The 15,773-nt window shown below is 35.0% G+C and overlaps 1 protein-coding gene across 1 annotated transcript; it reads right to left on the reverse strand.

Moving 5' to 3' along the window:
* Positions 1–335: 335 nt before the first annotated feature.
* Positions 336–14,580, reverse strand: LOC115447528. Its single transcript, XM_037443737.1, has 8 exons — positions 13,140–14,580; positions 5,646–5,784; positions 3,456–3,572; positions 2,617–2,865; positions 1,926–2,030; positions 1,531–1,761; positions 1,038–1,197; positions 336–889 (listed from the first exon to the last, which is right to left on the reverse strand). Exons 1-8 carry the CDS (start codon positions 13,322–13,324, stop codon positions 729–731), a joined length of 1,347 nt encoding a protein of 448 aa, XP_037299634.1. The 5' UTR covers positions 13,325–14,580; the 3' UTR covers positions 336–728.
* Between the last annotated feature and the right edge of the window lie 1,193 nt (positions 14,581–15,773).

Below are 15,773 nucleotides of genomic sequence, written 5' to 3' on the forward strand. Positions count from 1 at the left end.
GTCGACAATGGCGGCGACATGGCGAATATGCGCGCGTCGGCGTGTGATGTAACTGTGTTAGTGGAGCGGGACGATTGCTGAGGCGGCTCAGACGGCTCAGACGACTCAGACGACTCAGACGACTCAGACGACTCAGACGGCTCAGACGGCTCAGACGGCTCAGATGGCGGGCAGCAGCGGGCTGGGGGAGCGCGCCGGCCGCCGCACGCCGCCCCACGGCTCCCCCATCATATCCTCGTCTCCCTGCACACGCGCACTCGACATACTCTCAGCGTCACACTCCTCAACTTCCCAACTCTGAGATCGAAGGCATCGTTTAAGAGAGGGACCGCGGCCTCGCTAGTGCCGGCGGAGTTAACGCGTTGACTTTCACCAATTATTATATACTTATCCATGGAATTTGTATGTTAACTGCGCGTCGGAACCCGGTCATCCTCCGGAGCCCAGTCTCGAACGCAAACGAGGAGAAATAACTCAGTCTGGCTCAGCGAGCTTTATAGTTCTCATGTTTTTGTCAATCGAAATGTGCCATGGATTGTGATGTGATGTGTGGAAAGGATTCTACACAGGCTAACTAAGTTGACACTAACATCATTCGCAGTCGAGATTGGGCCAGTGACAACCAACATCTCTCATGCACAGACTCCTTTGAACTACAGGGTTGCCTACATTTTGCCTACAGGGTTGTCAGTGCAAGTGATTTAAATCACGTATTACGGTGTCAACACTTACATATAAGAGGTAATTACCATCATCGTGTGTGGCGCGGGCGGCACTAGCGGCGCAGGCGCAGGTGGGGCGGGCGGCGCCAGCGGCGGCGGCGGCGCCGGCGGCGGCTCCGGCGATACCGCCGCCGGCGAGAACGACGACGGAGCCAACGGCGACTGGGCTAAGGGACAAGCAACGATACATTCAATAACAAGTCAATTCATTCATCCTAATATATCGAACGACTAGAGGCGACAATAATTATTAATAGAATATTGTTTACACGTTAAGTAATGCAGATCCTTATTAAAGTGTTGATATACACGCACCTGCGGCAGTGAGCGCGAGCACGAACTGGCTCCAGTGCACGCAGCAGCCGCAGCAGAGCTGCAGCGCGGCGCGGCGCAGCGCGCGGTGCAGCGCCATGAACAGCAGCGGGTTCACTGCCGCGTGCACGTATGAGATGTGCAACGTGATTTGGAAGTACAGCTGTTGAGATAGTGTTCAATTTAGATTGACCTCAAAACGGAACTTACATACGTACCATTTTACGACAGCTTTAACTGTTAAATGCAGCAATCAGTATACAATTATTAGTTTTATACATTTATAGCAGGCTGTCGTGTGTAGTCTGACAGTATATTAACAAAAAATACTACTATAAAACTTATAATTGCAACTTCAGCAACTTTAAATTAATTAATAAAGGTGTATATTTGCTACCTACTTACAAAGATACAAAATTATAAATGAAAACTTTCCTACCTGAGTTAAATTCAGAAAATATAATATAAGAAACAACCGTGTAATAGCATTACGTACCTCGTAAGCCACATGTGACGTCAAAGCTGGATGGTGTAGCAGCGTTATAATGAATAGTGGACCCCAGAAAAGGACGTACGCCGCAGTAATAACGAGGAACATGCGGACCCGGCGGACCCCCTCCCGCTCCACTCGGGCCAAGTACCCACGGAGCCGACGACCCCCACCGAGAGGGAGGTTTGCACTGCCAGATGGACGACATTGACCATCTGCCAAGGTCCCATCTATTGTCTGCAAGTTACAACATTATTAAAATAAACAGTAAAATTATATCGAAAGAAGAATAATTTAATCAGTTAATTATAGTAACAAAGACAGAGCAGCACAGAAGAATAAAAAACGAGGGAAAGAAAATACTAAGGATAAGATGATAGTCATACTCATGCAATACTCACCCGGGGTCCGACGCTGTTGGGCAGCGAGTCCATGCGCCTGTTGTCTCCTGCCATGCTGACAAGCGTAGTCACTAAACCAGCTACTCGAACTGCCTCTACGTTAGCCTGCATGCGATAAGATTTAAATTATCGAACACTCCCCAATGTAGGTCCAATTTGGCCGGGTAGCATCGCTTTACGCACATTTATATGTATGCAGCATTCCGAGTGTGCGAGCATTAATTCAAAACAATTCGAATTCCGAAAATTTAAATCTTATTTACGGAGCACCGCAAGGAATATTGGCAATGCACCAACAAAAATTCCTATTTCGGCCAACGTAAGGCTTGTATGCACAATATTGTATAGCGACTCGAAATTATGTGGATGACTTCGTGAGTTTCAACGACTTTTGGAGCGCGCGCTAGTTCACGAATCTACCAACTGTGAACATTTGTATTGCACTACACAACTTTCACATTCCGTGATATCCGTGCCTGTTTTCATTTCAAAGTCGTTGATGTCGTGTGTGTGTTCGTGAAATCGAATGGTCATGGAGAAGTTTGTTTCCAAACCTAACATGATGATGAGTATGGTGTTGCAAATTAATATAACAAAGCGTCCTGTCTACATGGCTCTGAAACCTCTCCATGCCATCCGGCTATTGATCTCGAAGTAGATGGACAGTAGTTCTAACGAAGTTGAAACGCACCTTAGTGAGATCCCTGTGTAGTTTCCTTAAGTGGAACAGGGTAAGGCCGACGCAGACAGCGTTGACACCAATCCAGAGGGCATTGAGCACGTAATGCCGGAAGGGTCCTCGCACCAGGGGACAGGACGGGGCCGGTCCATAGGACCCGTAGGATCCCGCACTAGCGGCCAAAGCGCCAGATAAGAACGTTGGCCCCAGATTTATCGTGATGGATGCGAACCATATCATGAATGTTCCAAAGAGGACGCACTGAAAAAAATACACGCTGTTTATAACGAGTAAGTCGGCTTAGCGAATATATTTTTCTAAATTAACGAAAAATATAATTTAAAGAGTGCTTTATTAACGCAGCGACGTTGCATAATATTTTTTATGCTCCATTTTTGCGAGGCATTTAATTTTTAGGAGTTCTGTAAATTCATGAACGCTTTTTACAACTTCATTACCTGCCATGAAAAATAAAATCTGGAGAGCTTTTCACTTTGAATGTTTTCCTACGATGTCTATATACATTTCGCTCAGTTATTACCAAACCACACATCAAAGGTATTTTACCGTTAATATTGTGTTTAGGTAATGGATATTTAATAAATCATTAAAATTGAACCTAAATTATAATTAATTTCGATATATGTAACTATAACATTAATTAATATTAAATTTAACACAATAACATACTTTTAATGGTAGTATCGATTAATAATTAAGACGATTGATTACTTCAAATATTTTACATAAAAAAAATATTTACCCACAAGTGTACATGTATCAATGACGTCATACAAACTCAAACGTAGGCCGCAACATTAATCATAAAAAATTTGCTGATAATATATCACCTGGGGACTGTCCATGAGCAGAGGAGCCGATAAATCAGCCTGTTCCTGCTCATTCTCGGGAAAAATCGGACTGTCGTTGAGCACTGTCGTCAACATGTTTACTGTTGAAACCGTTACCTGTATAAATAATTTAATAATAAATAAAAAGCTCAGTACGTATTCAGCTCAAAAAAACCTTCGAGAATATTCCAAAGAATGTCTTGTCTTATCAAAAATTTGAAAAAATACAAATTTTTTTTACATATCATAAAATTGTAACAGGCCGATATTTACATTATAGATACTGAAGAAAAAAAAAGATTGTGGGTCTTCAACAATAGATAAGATGACGAATACAGAAGCCTAAACAGTTTTTAGAATTTTTGTCTTTCTGTATGTTTGTAAACGCATTATCCAAAAACTATTGCATGGAATTTGGTGCAGTTTTCACTAATGTATTTCTAGAGGTCTAAATTAAAATATAGGCTCCATTTTACACCGGCAAAACGACACGTTGGCGTAGCCGCGAGCAAAAACTAGTGGCATATATAAACTCAAGAGATAGCTTGCTCTTATAAAGTAGATACATCATTTCGCGACATTATTTCCTTCAATTTCTATATTGAAGGCGCAAATCTAGTAACTGTTAAAATATTATTTAGCTTGCACTGTGAAACTACGCTCATATGTCTATGCTTAGTAAAAAAACCATGATGGTAAGGTTTATAACCGACAGAAATTGCCAACACTTTTTATTGTAATAAAGTCATTAAAATACAACGTTGTTTCCTTCATCATTTTCACCCTCTTGACTTCTCATTCGTGAGTCAAATGACCTATAAAATTGGCTCCAGAAATATCGCTATAAGTCGTATTGTACTGTTTAGTATGCCATCAAAATTAAGTAACGAAGATTTATTCGTACGAATTCTGAGAGAAACGGAATCTGAAGTAAAGCGCTAATAAATCACAGGATTGGGCGTTACGACCTTCGGATTTTACAATTTCTTCTACTATAAGTTTTCCTGTTCGAAATTGCTGTAATTTATAAAATGAACTAAAGGTTTACCTGGAGAAATACGTTCTCTTCTTGTTGAAAATTTTAATTCAGGTTTTATATCGTAGCGTTAACATTAAACGCAAGAAACATTTCAAATAAATTTACAGTACTTGTTATATATCTATACTAATATTATAAAGAGGAAAAGTTAGTAAGTTTGTTTTGTAGGATTATAGGGGCTATCTCTGGAACTACTAAACTGATTTTTAAAATAATCTTTCACTTTAAATTATAATTTAACAAATTCGCCTTTCACAGTCTACTGCTGGACGTAAGTCTCCTCTAAAAATTTCTAGGCCAACCTGTTAAAAACTGCCTGCATCCAAAGACTGAATTTATAATTTTTCATATCTTATAATGTATGAAACACAAATTATAATATTTCTATAAAATTTGATTCTCTTTGTTTATAAATATCTAGTCAATTTATTCTTCAAGGTTTTTATTCTTCAGAATCATAGCAAAGTACCATAAAATGTTATTCAGCGTAATCAATCTTGGAAGATTTTTTGCATTACTTATTACACATCTTTGGCACTCGTCTTAATTATCGTTATGAGTCTGTTTTTTTTTTCTAACGCACTGCATAGCGATTCAAGTAACCTTTAATATATTAAAGTTTTTGTTAGGTTGCATTAAAAAATAACCTAACTACTAAGCAATAGCCGGGACGTCGGTTATAAACGACTAGGCAACGAGACAATTTCTTTAAGCCCCTCTATTTATAAGAAAAATATGTCGTGGCAAAGTAACTCATACAAATATGTACTACATTGAATAAATAACTACCGAGAATTTTTGTGTTCTTTTTTTTAATAAGTAGCTGTCAGTTTTTGGCAATAGCAGACAGAGGAAGTACCTATTCGCGGACATAGGGAAGGAAAAATAAAAAAAAAAACACTTTCCAATTTCATTTCCAATTTAAATTTGTTGTAACCCTTCAACGAAGGTAGAAAATTCATTTGTAAATGTACGCGTGTCAGTGGAGGACAAGTGTCACTCGTCACTTTCCATTCAGAACACCTAAATAAAACCTGCATCTCACTAAAGAACACTTATCAAGGTACTTTCTTATATGAATGACACTACTTATAGTTGTTTTTGTATTTCATACTTCTATATTTCTTTATAAAATAATAAATAACACTTACCAACAAAAGGAACGCTGTCTCAACTAACGAGCATTTGTAGACGGGTTGACAGCGGAACACTGCTATCCCTAGGGGCAGGAGGATAGCGGCGCGGGCGCAGTCCACAATCGCTTGGTGAAACAGGAGACCATGTGACCACCTGTATAATATTACTTTGAAAATATGTTGTAGATGTAGTCATTAAACAGTAAAATCGTGATGTTATAAACGCTAACAAACAATCATTACAATACGATATAAGTAAACAAATCTATTTTCCTTTAATAGTCCACAAGCATCCTGATCATGGATTATTTAAATTATAAATTGAACTTCTATCTTAAAATTTAAATCATGAAAATATTTTAGTTTAGTCTACATTTCAGATAAATTAAAATAAAGATTCATGATTACCGTACTGTAGATAGTTGCAAAAAAGTAGTAAGCCTATCGGTTAAGATTTACGGTCTTGTAACCCGATTTTGAGGAGAAAAGCTATTACAATTAGTAAAAATATACTCTCTGATGCTAAATTCATAACTCGCAAATTTCACCAGTGTGTTTTTTACAAAGATAAACCTTAACCTCGAAATATACGTAGCAGAGTTTTACGCTTAAACATTTAATTTTGGTACATAGTGTACGCAGTTATAAAAGTTAAAATTGTCGCAAAGAGAATTGTCGAAACGAAACACTACATTGTAAGTTCTTTTTCAAGAACCTTTATGTATTATAGCCATAAAAATAAAATAATTTTACCTCATTTTCCGATAACACGTTATGTTCTAACCTCGTAATTGTTTTTTTGTAAGTGAAGATAAAAACTAAACTGATTTCAGACAATGTTGACTCCGAAATAAGATTACAAGCAACTAAATCGCAGGCAACCTATCTGTCAAAGAGCCTTATACATACAACAAAACGATATTTTGGTGACCGACAGCATGCCGTCAGCTAATCAATAGTGTTTTGTAATTTTGTGCAACAAAAATAGTAAAGAAAGCAATTGAAAAATAAAGAATTTTAAGGTAAGTACGTTAAATAAATATAACATACAGCTTTTAACATGGCACATTCTAATTTCACTACATTGTCGAACAACAAACGAAGTATAGGAAGGATTTTATTTAAAGGTATATTTTTTTAAACAATATACGAGCGAATTTTTGCGTTAAAACAATAAATTTTTGGAGCAAAAATACAAACGTTTGGATAGATGTTTGTTACTCAATCACGCTGTTACTGCAAAATGGTTGGAGAATTGATTGTCCATCCCAGATACATAGGATACTTTTCATTCCAGACAAATCGTTTCATTTACCGTATTGCATACCTAATAAAACATTTATAGTCTAATAGTATGTAGCCAATTGTTCTACAAGTATTTTTTGTGATTGACTACAAGTCCACAAGAAAAATGACTTGAACTTACGCGCTTAGCGATTAACCTTTTTAATATGAAATTGGGAACTACATACAAAGTATCACGCTCGTATCCTATAGGGTTAGCCGAAAACTATGGGTTACCATTTTCTTTGATTCTGGCACACACTTCTTTTGCTTCCTCCACCTTCATCAATCTTCTCGTGCATTCTCGCCGACTACTTACTTTTGACCTGACCTTTACCAAGAATGTCGGATATCAAATATTCGATGTGGTGATCCCCTACTGGCTCTTGCATTAACACTCTCCTCATAAGTAAATCATCTTTTTCAATCGCCCATCTTCTCCCACTACAAATTTCTAAACCTTAGCTAACCCTTAAATCTCTAGTTATTAATCTTGATAAGTAACACGTAATAGAAATTTTAAAAAGATCGAGGCCAATATATAAGTGGTTATCGAGTATTATTACACTTGACCATTGTTAAATCTATCTCAATTTTAATCAATCAGTTTAAAATTGGACGGTTCCATTCAATCTCTTAAACCGATGTTTCCATAATTAATAAGTTTATTCTCAATCACTGCATTCAGAGCTTTAAGAGGTTGTGATTGAATTAAGTTTTTCATGCATTATTAAAAGCATTTAGTCACTTTGACTTTAAAATCACAGCTGTAATACCAGACGACGCAAAACATTACAATAACAAAGAGAGGAAAGTAAAAATAAATCGGCAGCTGTATACAATTCTCGTACCAAGAGTTTATTTCGTCAAGGGGATTGCTTGCTCTAATGCCATTCTAGAGTGTAATGTTCAGAAGAAAAGAATCGCTTTATTCGCGGATATTCATTCCCGCTCTATCAATTGTTATTACGGCGATATCGCCTTCAGTTACTTACCTACTACAAGAATGCTATATTAATAATAGAATGATTTTCCACACAATGATTTACTATCAAATTGTTTATGAATTTGTATTTTTCAAAGATCTTCTTTAGAATACATCGAAATACAATCACATAAATGAAATGTTTAACCATTTCTAAAACTATATTTGAAATGTAATATGATAGTGTGCGTAGTTTTTGTTTGTTTGTCTAATTTCGCAAATTAATTTCTACAACACTGTGTATTTCGTAATTGTCGTACTGTATATTTTATTATATTTCATTTTTCAACTGTGAAGGACCTTATAAATAACATAAATAAATAATGGACGCCCAAAATTGTATAATAGTGATGTCAGAAAAAGGCTATGAACCCTTCAACTACAATTTAAAACACACTTTTTAAGCCAAATGTATTTAATTACTGAGCGTAATTCTAATTACTTACGTGTTCAATTATGGCTTTTGCATATATATGTATATATGAAAGTAAGTTAAATTGTTCTCCTATCCCAATTTCCATATACTAATGTGCCATACCTGCCTAAAGTATTTACAGCACTGGTACTAAGTGAGAAATGGCGCTCCAAGTTGCCGTCAAACTTCTCCATACTGATACTCAACTAGCACTAAGGAATTTATACGTATGCATATGTAATTAATTATTCTACAACAGCAACATTGCGACGAATGCTTAGAATCGGGAAACGTGTTACTTAGTAACACGGGAAGTATAAGCTATAAATATGCATTTCATATACGAAAAACTATTTATTGACTTTAAGTACGCTGTTTAATTTTACATTTATTTTTCTAATAAACTCTTAAACTTATGACAATATTATATTTAAATTCCCGTGGGATACTCTTTAAAAGTAATATATCAACCAAAAAAGTGGATAGATTTTACTTAAAAAGGGCATTGTTAAAAAATACGAAAGAAAAACCAAGTGAAAGAAAAAATATTACTCATTCTGTCAAAGGTCTCGATAAGAAAAATCTTCATTGGCGGGCAATTTATCAATGTGCCTAACTGTCACGCACTCAAATTCCCGCGTCAAAGTCGCCACATCAAAAATACAGTGGAAAAATATTTTCAATTTTTTTTTGTACTTCACCTACCCATCTTAAAATTTAAGCTTTTTGAGCTGATTTAAAAAAGCTACTCATATCGCATTTTTATATTACTCTTAGATTGTACTATACTAGTATAAGACCGATATTTTTTTTGAACATTAAGTATAATTATAATCAATCAATTTCAAAAATGTTCTTATTGTGAGATGTTTTAAACTGCCAAAATCTGTAAATAAATAAATTCCATAAATAATACAAAAACAATCCCCACATTCTCATTAAATACTTAATATTTTCACATCACAATATATTCTAGTATCTTATTAAATAAATATCTATGTATTTTTTAAACAAATATTTATATGACATTCGCCAATAAAGCGAGCTAGACTGATCCAATTTCCGCGGAACCTATAAATATCTGAACTAAGACAACACATCTGTTTTGATTTGAACAGAAATAGTTTTACTTGTTTTTATATCGTCAATCCGCCGTCCAAAGATGGATTCGAAAAACGGTCAAAGGATCATAATGCTTAATTTTCTTAGAGACTCCTGTAACAAATAAATAACGCTTATATAAAATAGTTCTAGTTGTGTATCTACACAAAAATATCTATTCTTTTTCAAAGCTTACCCAAAAAATATTTTTTAATTTAAATGGTACAGATAGAAAAATAATTATTTGACTCGTATTTCAATATTACTAGTAATAATGGGATATTTCATAAGAGTTCTTTATAAACATGCACAGATACTGAAAATGTAGCATCACAAACGTAAAACCAGAGTTTATTCGTTTCAAGTTTAAATTTTATTCTCCTTTGAAACAACTATCGCCTTTATACTCCAAACTCGGGGCACATACAGCGATCAGAAATAAAGAAATGTAGAGTAACGATATTTTTTATTTCCTTCAACATTTCACCGCCTCGTGCCATACAACGCTTTTGCTTTAAAATACTATTGCGAAACTATTGGTTTTATTTCTCCCCCACGAGTTTAATATCCTTCACATCTTATTTATTTATTTAATTAAGATGCAAAACGGAGTACAATCACAACATCTTTACAATTTTGACATATAGAATCAAAATTTGATTGTACCTATTCCAAAATATGCGCCACTGTAATATAACGTATACACATCTGCGTCCTTACCTTAAGACGTAATCTTTTAAATTTATTTATATCAGAGAATGAAGCGAAAAAAGGATTTTTATATTTTAACTTGGCGAAGTCCGATGTCGTAAAATATAAGAACATATCAAAAGTTCGCCTTGTAGTTACGTTTTATAGCAAAGAATATACTTAATAGGTTAATACCTAGCTATTAACTCGAGCTAAAGGGAAGGATCGCAAAAGCGGCGATAGCCTAGTTGGGTGTGGAACGGTCTGCCGAGACGAATGTCCGCAGGTTCAAATCCCAAGGGCACACACCTCTGACTTTTCTAAAAAATCATGTGTGTATTCTTTGTGAATTTATCGTTCGCTTTAACGGTGAAGGAAAACATCGTGAGGAAACCTGCACATCTGAGAAGTTCTCTATAGGAATTTTGAGGGTGTGTGAAGTCTACCAATCCGCCCTAGGCCAGCGTGGTGGACTAAGGCCTAATCCTTCTCAGTAGTAGAGGAGGCCCGTGCCCAGCAGTGGACAAGTATATATACAGGGCTGATATTATTATTATTATAAAGGGAAGCATAAACTAACTTATAATGTAATATTCAATTTAAAGCAGCGCGTTTTAGTGGGTAGATAGTGGCGAATAAATTTATTTGATAAAAACGCATCCAATTCATCTTTACAGTTGACGCCTGTTAAAACTCTACATCTGATTTCGACCTTTGTGTACCTGCTATTTAAAGGCTTGGGTATTTTTGGTATCGCAAAGTATAAATAATTATATTTTTGTGTGTTTAGGCAAGCCTGTAAATAAACCGTTCGGTTATTTATTTTTAACAAGGTGTGGAGGCAAATCGCGATAATGTTTAGCTTCGAAATTATTTATTTCAGATATTGCAAAGCGAATGTTATGCTTTATTTATTTTAGCAATGCTTTTTAAATCTGAATTACTCTAATATTATCTGAAATCAACGAATGGCTTCAGTATTTCCATTTGTAAAATGAATATAAACGATAATTTTATTAGCTTAAATATTACAAAAAGCGAACCCGGCACCACTTTTCCCACTACGATATGAAAATCAATTTATCTTACTCTACTAATAACAGCCAACAGAGTGGGTAATACAATTTTCAGTAAAATTGACTATCTTGGTGTAAATTACGTTTCTATCTTCTCGTTGCTTTGAGTCGAAGGAGGCACTTATAAGAAGATTGGAGGAGTAGCTAATCAAGTTGTTACGCTCTGATCGCGCGTTTGGAGTGTAGTATGGTTGTGCCGAAAATAAATCTTTTACTAGATTGATAATAAGTATAGATTGCAGTGGCGAAGCGTCCATACAAGCCGATTCCTACCGGGTTACCTTTTGTAAATTAATTAAAAATAATAAAAGAAAAACATAGCAATATAACTACAATAAAAATAGTATATTCAAACAAGTCATCTTATATTTATTAAATTAAATCAATACTTCAATGATATCTGTCGTTCATATCAATTCGTTAAATCGTAACTCGCGCGTAATGCTCGCGCCTTATAGTGTTCGAAGTGAACCCGGCCGCGCATAGCTTCCTTCGTGATATTGTTGTCTCTTTCACACGCAGCGCGGTGTCTCTGTCTAATGTTTTGGAAGTGACGTAAAAATACATGTTTGCGTGCGTGTCTGTGTACTTCAGGGTAACCCGAGAATTTGCGGCTTCATGTTGAGCTATTGGCGCGAAATATTTTTAATAATTTAGAATGTATAATTAGTGTTTGTGCGTTATTAATTCTTGTTGGACTTTTTTAGGTACCTATGTTCAAAATATATGATTATTTTGTAAATTTAGAGACTAGACATCATATTTATGTTAGAAGGAAATTATTAAGTATTATGATATTTTACTGATTTTAATTTATTGTGAACAGCGTATATTATATATTATGTTAACTGTAGAAAAAAATATTTCGTCGGGTTCCTTTTTGAAAATGTTCACCCTTCGCCACTGATAGATTGTATGCGAGTAATTCTCGGATTTACACTCTATAATTATTTATGGTTACGGTGTAAACATACTCTGCTAAAGATTATAGTAATTGATAGCTTATAACCTTTTGGTTTCGCTTCCATGGCTGGTACCCGCGTTAGTTTAATAAGGCAGGCTAAGTAGTTTAATAAAGCATTCAGAAATAATGCAGTTTTCTATAAGTATTTTCAATATCTGATTTAGATTATTTCACAAACAACTAACATATACTAACATAACTGAAGAAACGGATAGCTTTTTAACCAATCAAATTTCTTTAATCAAACTTCTAAAAATGTGACTCTATATTTACAACCGAATGCGAAATAAAATATTGGATTGGCTATCGAAATACTAAAGTTTTATGGTTAAATTATCTACATCAAAGCAACGATACAATAAATTCTCACAACTGTGTTGTTTGGGCTTATTGTTATTGCTGTCTTCAGAAATATTCCAACTTGACGTTTACGAGTTTTATATATGGAATCGGCCATAAAATTGTGATATTTGAATAATAATAAACGTAAGTTTTCCCTGGTATTGTTAGCGATTGTATCTTTATAATATTTTTCCGTGTTATTGCGAAGACTGTTTTCATTGTTCTTAGAATATGCTCAGTAAATTCTTAATATATTTGTTCATATTTTCTATTAATATTAACGTATTATTAAATAATATCAAAAAGCCTAACTTAAGAGTAATCCTCAAAAATGATGCTTTCATTAAAATAATATTTCAAAGCAGCGATAAGTCGTTAAAATGCGTCACCTCGCTGTAGATCCTCGCTGACAAGACATGCATCTTGCAGTAGCGAGTGTGGGCGGAATACTCCCGTATAAATGAGGTTGAATATTTACACTAACAGTTGAAGTTGCAAAACTTACCAAAAACACAAAATTATATTATACCAATAATATGTAAATGTGTAAAACCTTCATTTTATCCATCCAAAAAAGATTGAATTAAAAAAAATATCACTACCACGATTACAAAATTTTATGATAAATGTAGTGATGTATTAAACTAAATACCTCCTCAATTGCTTCTTGCTTAATATGACTGTCATAAGGGCCAAATTAGCAGACATTCCCAGGCCAGAGAGAGCAAGCAGCGCCGCAGCGCTCGCAGCGCCGCCTGGCGGACAGTGCCTCGTGTTGTTCAACATTGAAGCGTTCGTGGCACCTGCTGAACCGAACCGAAGGTTCGCACCTATCATAGCCACTGCTGAGCCTGCTGTAAAAAGAAATAAGGTTAATTCTGGTCCTTATACTTCTACGTCTTAATTTGCTAATGAATAAAGGTGGAAGCATTCACGAAGTGGTGGCTAAGTGATAGACAATTGGAGATCCCGCATGACCTTCAGGCACTATTACAGATCTGAGAAAAGCAATTTAAAAGGTCAGAAAGAGTAGCGTCAGTAGGGTCTACTCCAAACTATGGGTCTCCGCAGCCTGGCGTGATAAGGACAAGCTAAATAGATACCAAAAAATCTATAGTACTTAAAACTACCTCAAAAATACGCTGTCGTACTTATACATACTTTAGAACCTTGCATAAAAATTACGATAATTAAAATAGTTTTGCTAACGAATCCGTGCTATTGAGTACGAAGCGCTACGTAGTGGTTCTATGCATAACTGATGTGGATTTAAAACTGTATACTTAACTAAGCATCTACAAAAGTCAATTATAAAATTTCTTAGGCTCACCAAGGGAGTCATAGTTTTATTCACGCTCAGATGAACACGCTGTATATCAAGCGGGGATAAACTCAAGGACATTACTCTCTGTTTTCCCAGCTCTTTCATAGCGTAAATAGTCATCAATCTTGCAATGCTTTTCTGTCTTGTAGGGTTTATCTTAAGATGGAGGGTTTCGTTAATCGACCTAAGAGAAAGCCCTTCCTGATATTTTATAAAACTACTGCCGACAATAGTAGGTAAATTATACAGAATATAATATCTTAAATTGGAAATGTAAAATATGAACCAATTGCCATAAATTAATTTGCAACGGTACTACAAATCAATCCATTTATGTCGCTTGTCGTTGAACTCTGTTAACATTTAATGAGTATGAACGATGTTACAATGGTGCTATTTATTAGTCATAAACACTTCAAAGCGAGTAGTTCACAAATTTACCTGCCGACATTTTGGTGAGGCGACCGGTCCTAATGGAAGCTCCAAGTCGAATGCAATGTATCACTTTGGCAGCCAATCACAGCTGTCCCTCCACCGGCCCATTGCATTTTTGTACCGATCACGTTGTCCACTGACATTACAGGTTTATATTCAAATTTATTTCACTTTTTGCTGGTAATTTCACTTTTCGTAATCACTGTACAGTTTGGTTTGCGAGCACTGTTTGTGGTTCAGTTCTGTTTAAGGTCATTTCAAGAGTTCATTGTAAGTCTTACCATGAAAAGTATGTTTAAAAAGCTCTATTATTAAAATAAAGGATTAACTCAGGATGCAAAAAAAAACTCGTTAAAGGTCTGACAAAGGGTAGTATCAGCACATCAAGTTATGCGAGTCCGGCGGAAAAATGTAATCGGATTTATCCGTATAAAAAAAAGCATATAAAGTTATTTTCAGATTTATCAGTTACTTTTTGTGTGAATTTGTTTGTCTTATCTCGTCATGCCCGATAATATTTACGATATATATTCACGAATTTCGGGGTAAGTGAATTAATAATCTCGCAAACATTTGAATAATAATAATTCTAAGCTTTTAGTCTCAAATATTTTGCATTCTGAAATTGACAAATGTTTTATAAATCAAAAAAGTTATCAAATAAAATAAAATCAAGATAATACCAAAACTTAAATCGCAAAACGATGATTATAAGAAAAGATAGATGACGAAAAAATTATTCGGAAGTTACATAAATATTCACACATTTTACATTGTCTTTCTTCAAACAGGTAGGAAGTGTAAATGAAGTTCGGTTTGCATAACAACGCGCAATGTGAATATGAATAAGTAAAAGCCGAGAAAGCACATTTACAAAGATCTTTCTGTGTGATATAATACTATAATCGCCATTTCTATTAAACCTTTTGTGTAGTCGTTTTTCGTTAATTAAAAGTTAATCAATAAAATTAACTAAAACAAAATTAATGTTAATTATATGTCCGTCCGCCCGATATTCCAGGTATTAATTACTGACATAAAAAGAACGCGGTAAAATATGTTTGAAATCAAAATTACTATGCCTAAGTATTTCTCAGAATAAATGTACGTAACGGAAAGGTTTTTACGAAATATTCTTAAGCAATGTTCTGTCCAATCTGTTTTATTTACTAAGAGCAACAAAAAAAACATATGAGATAGAAAATTTCGTAATTAACCTTTTCGTTACGTGTACATTTATTTTGAGAAATACACACCTACTCTTATTAAGAGACGACGTAGACAGAAAATATTTTTTTCTACTAAAGTAGACTTACTAAGAAATTTCTTAGTAATAGATGTACATGATACAGTACAATATATTTAATTAATGTATATGTAAAACGTAGGTAGATATTGTAATTTTGACTTTCGGACGACCAACGCCTCAGTCCCATCCGTGACCATGAAGGCTGCAAAGTCTTCGAAACATCGGGTGAAAATTATAATATCAAAAAACCGTAATTTCTAACATTCACGTAAACATAA

This window comes from Manduca sexta, chromosome 26, assembly GCF_014839805.1.
Source record: "Manduca sexta isolate Smith_Timp_Sample1 chromosome 26, JHU_Msex_v1.0, whole genome shotgun sequence".
In the NCBI taxonomy this organism is placed as follows: Eukaryota; Metazoa; Arthropoda; class Insecta; order Lepidoptera; family Sphingidae; genus Manduca; species Manduca sexta.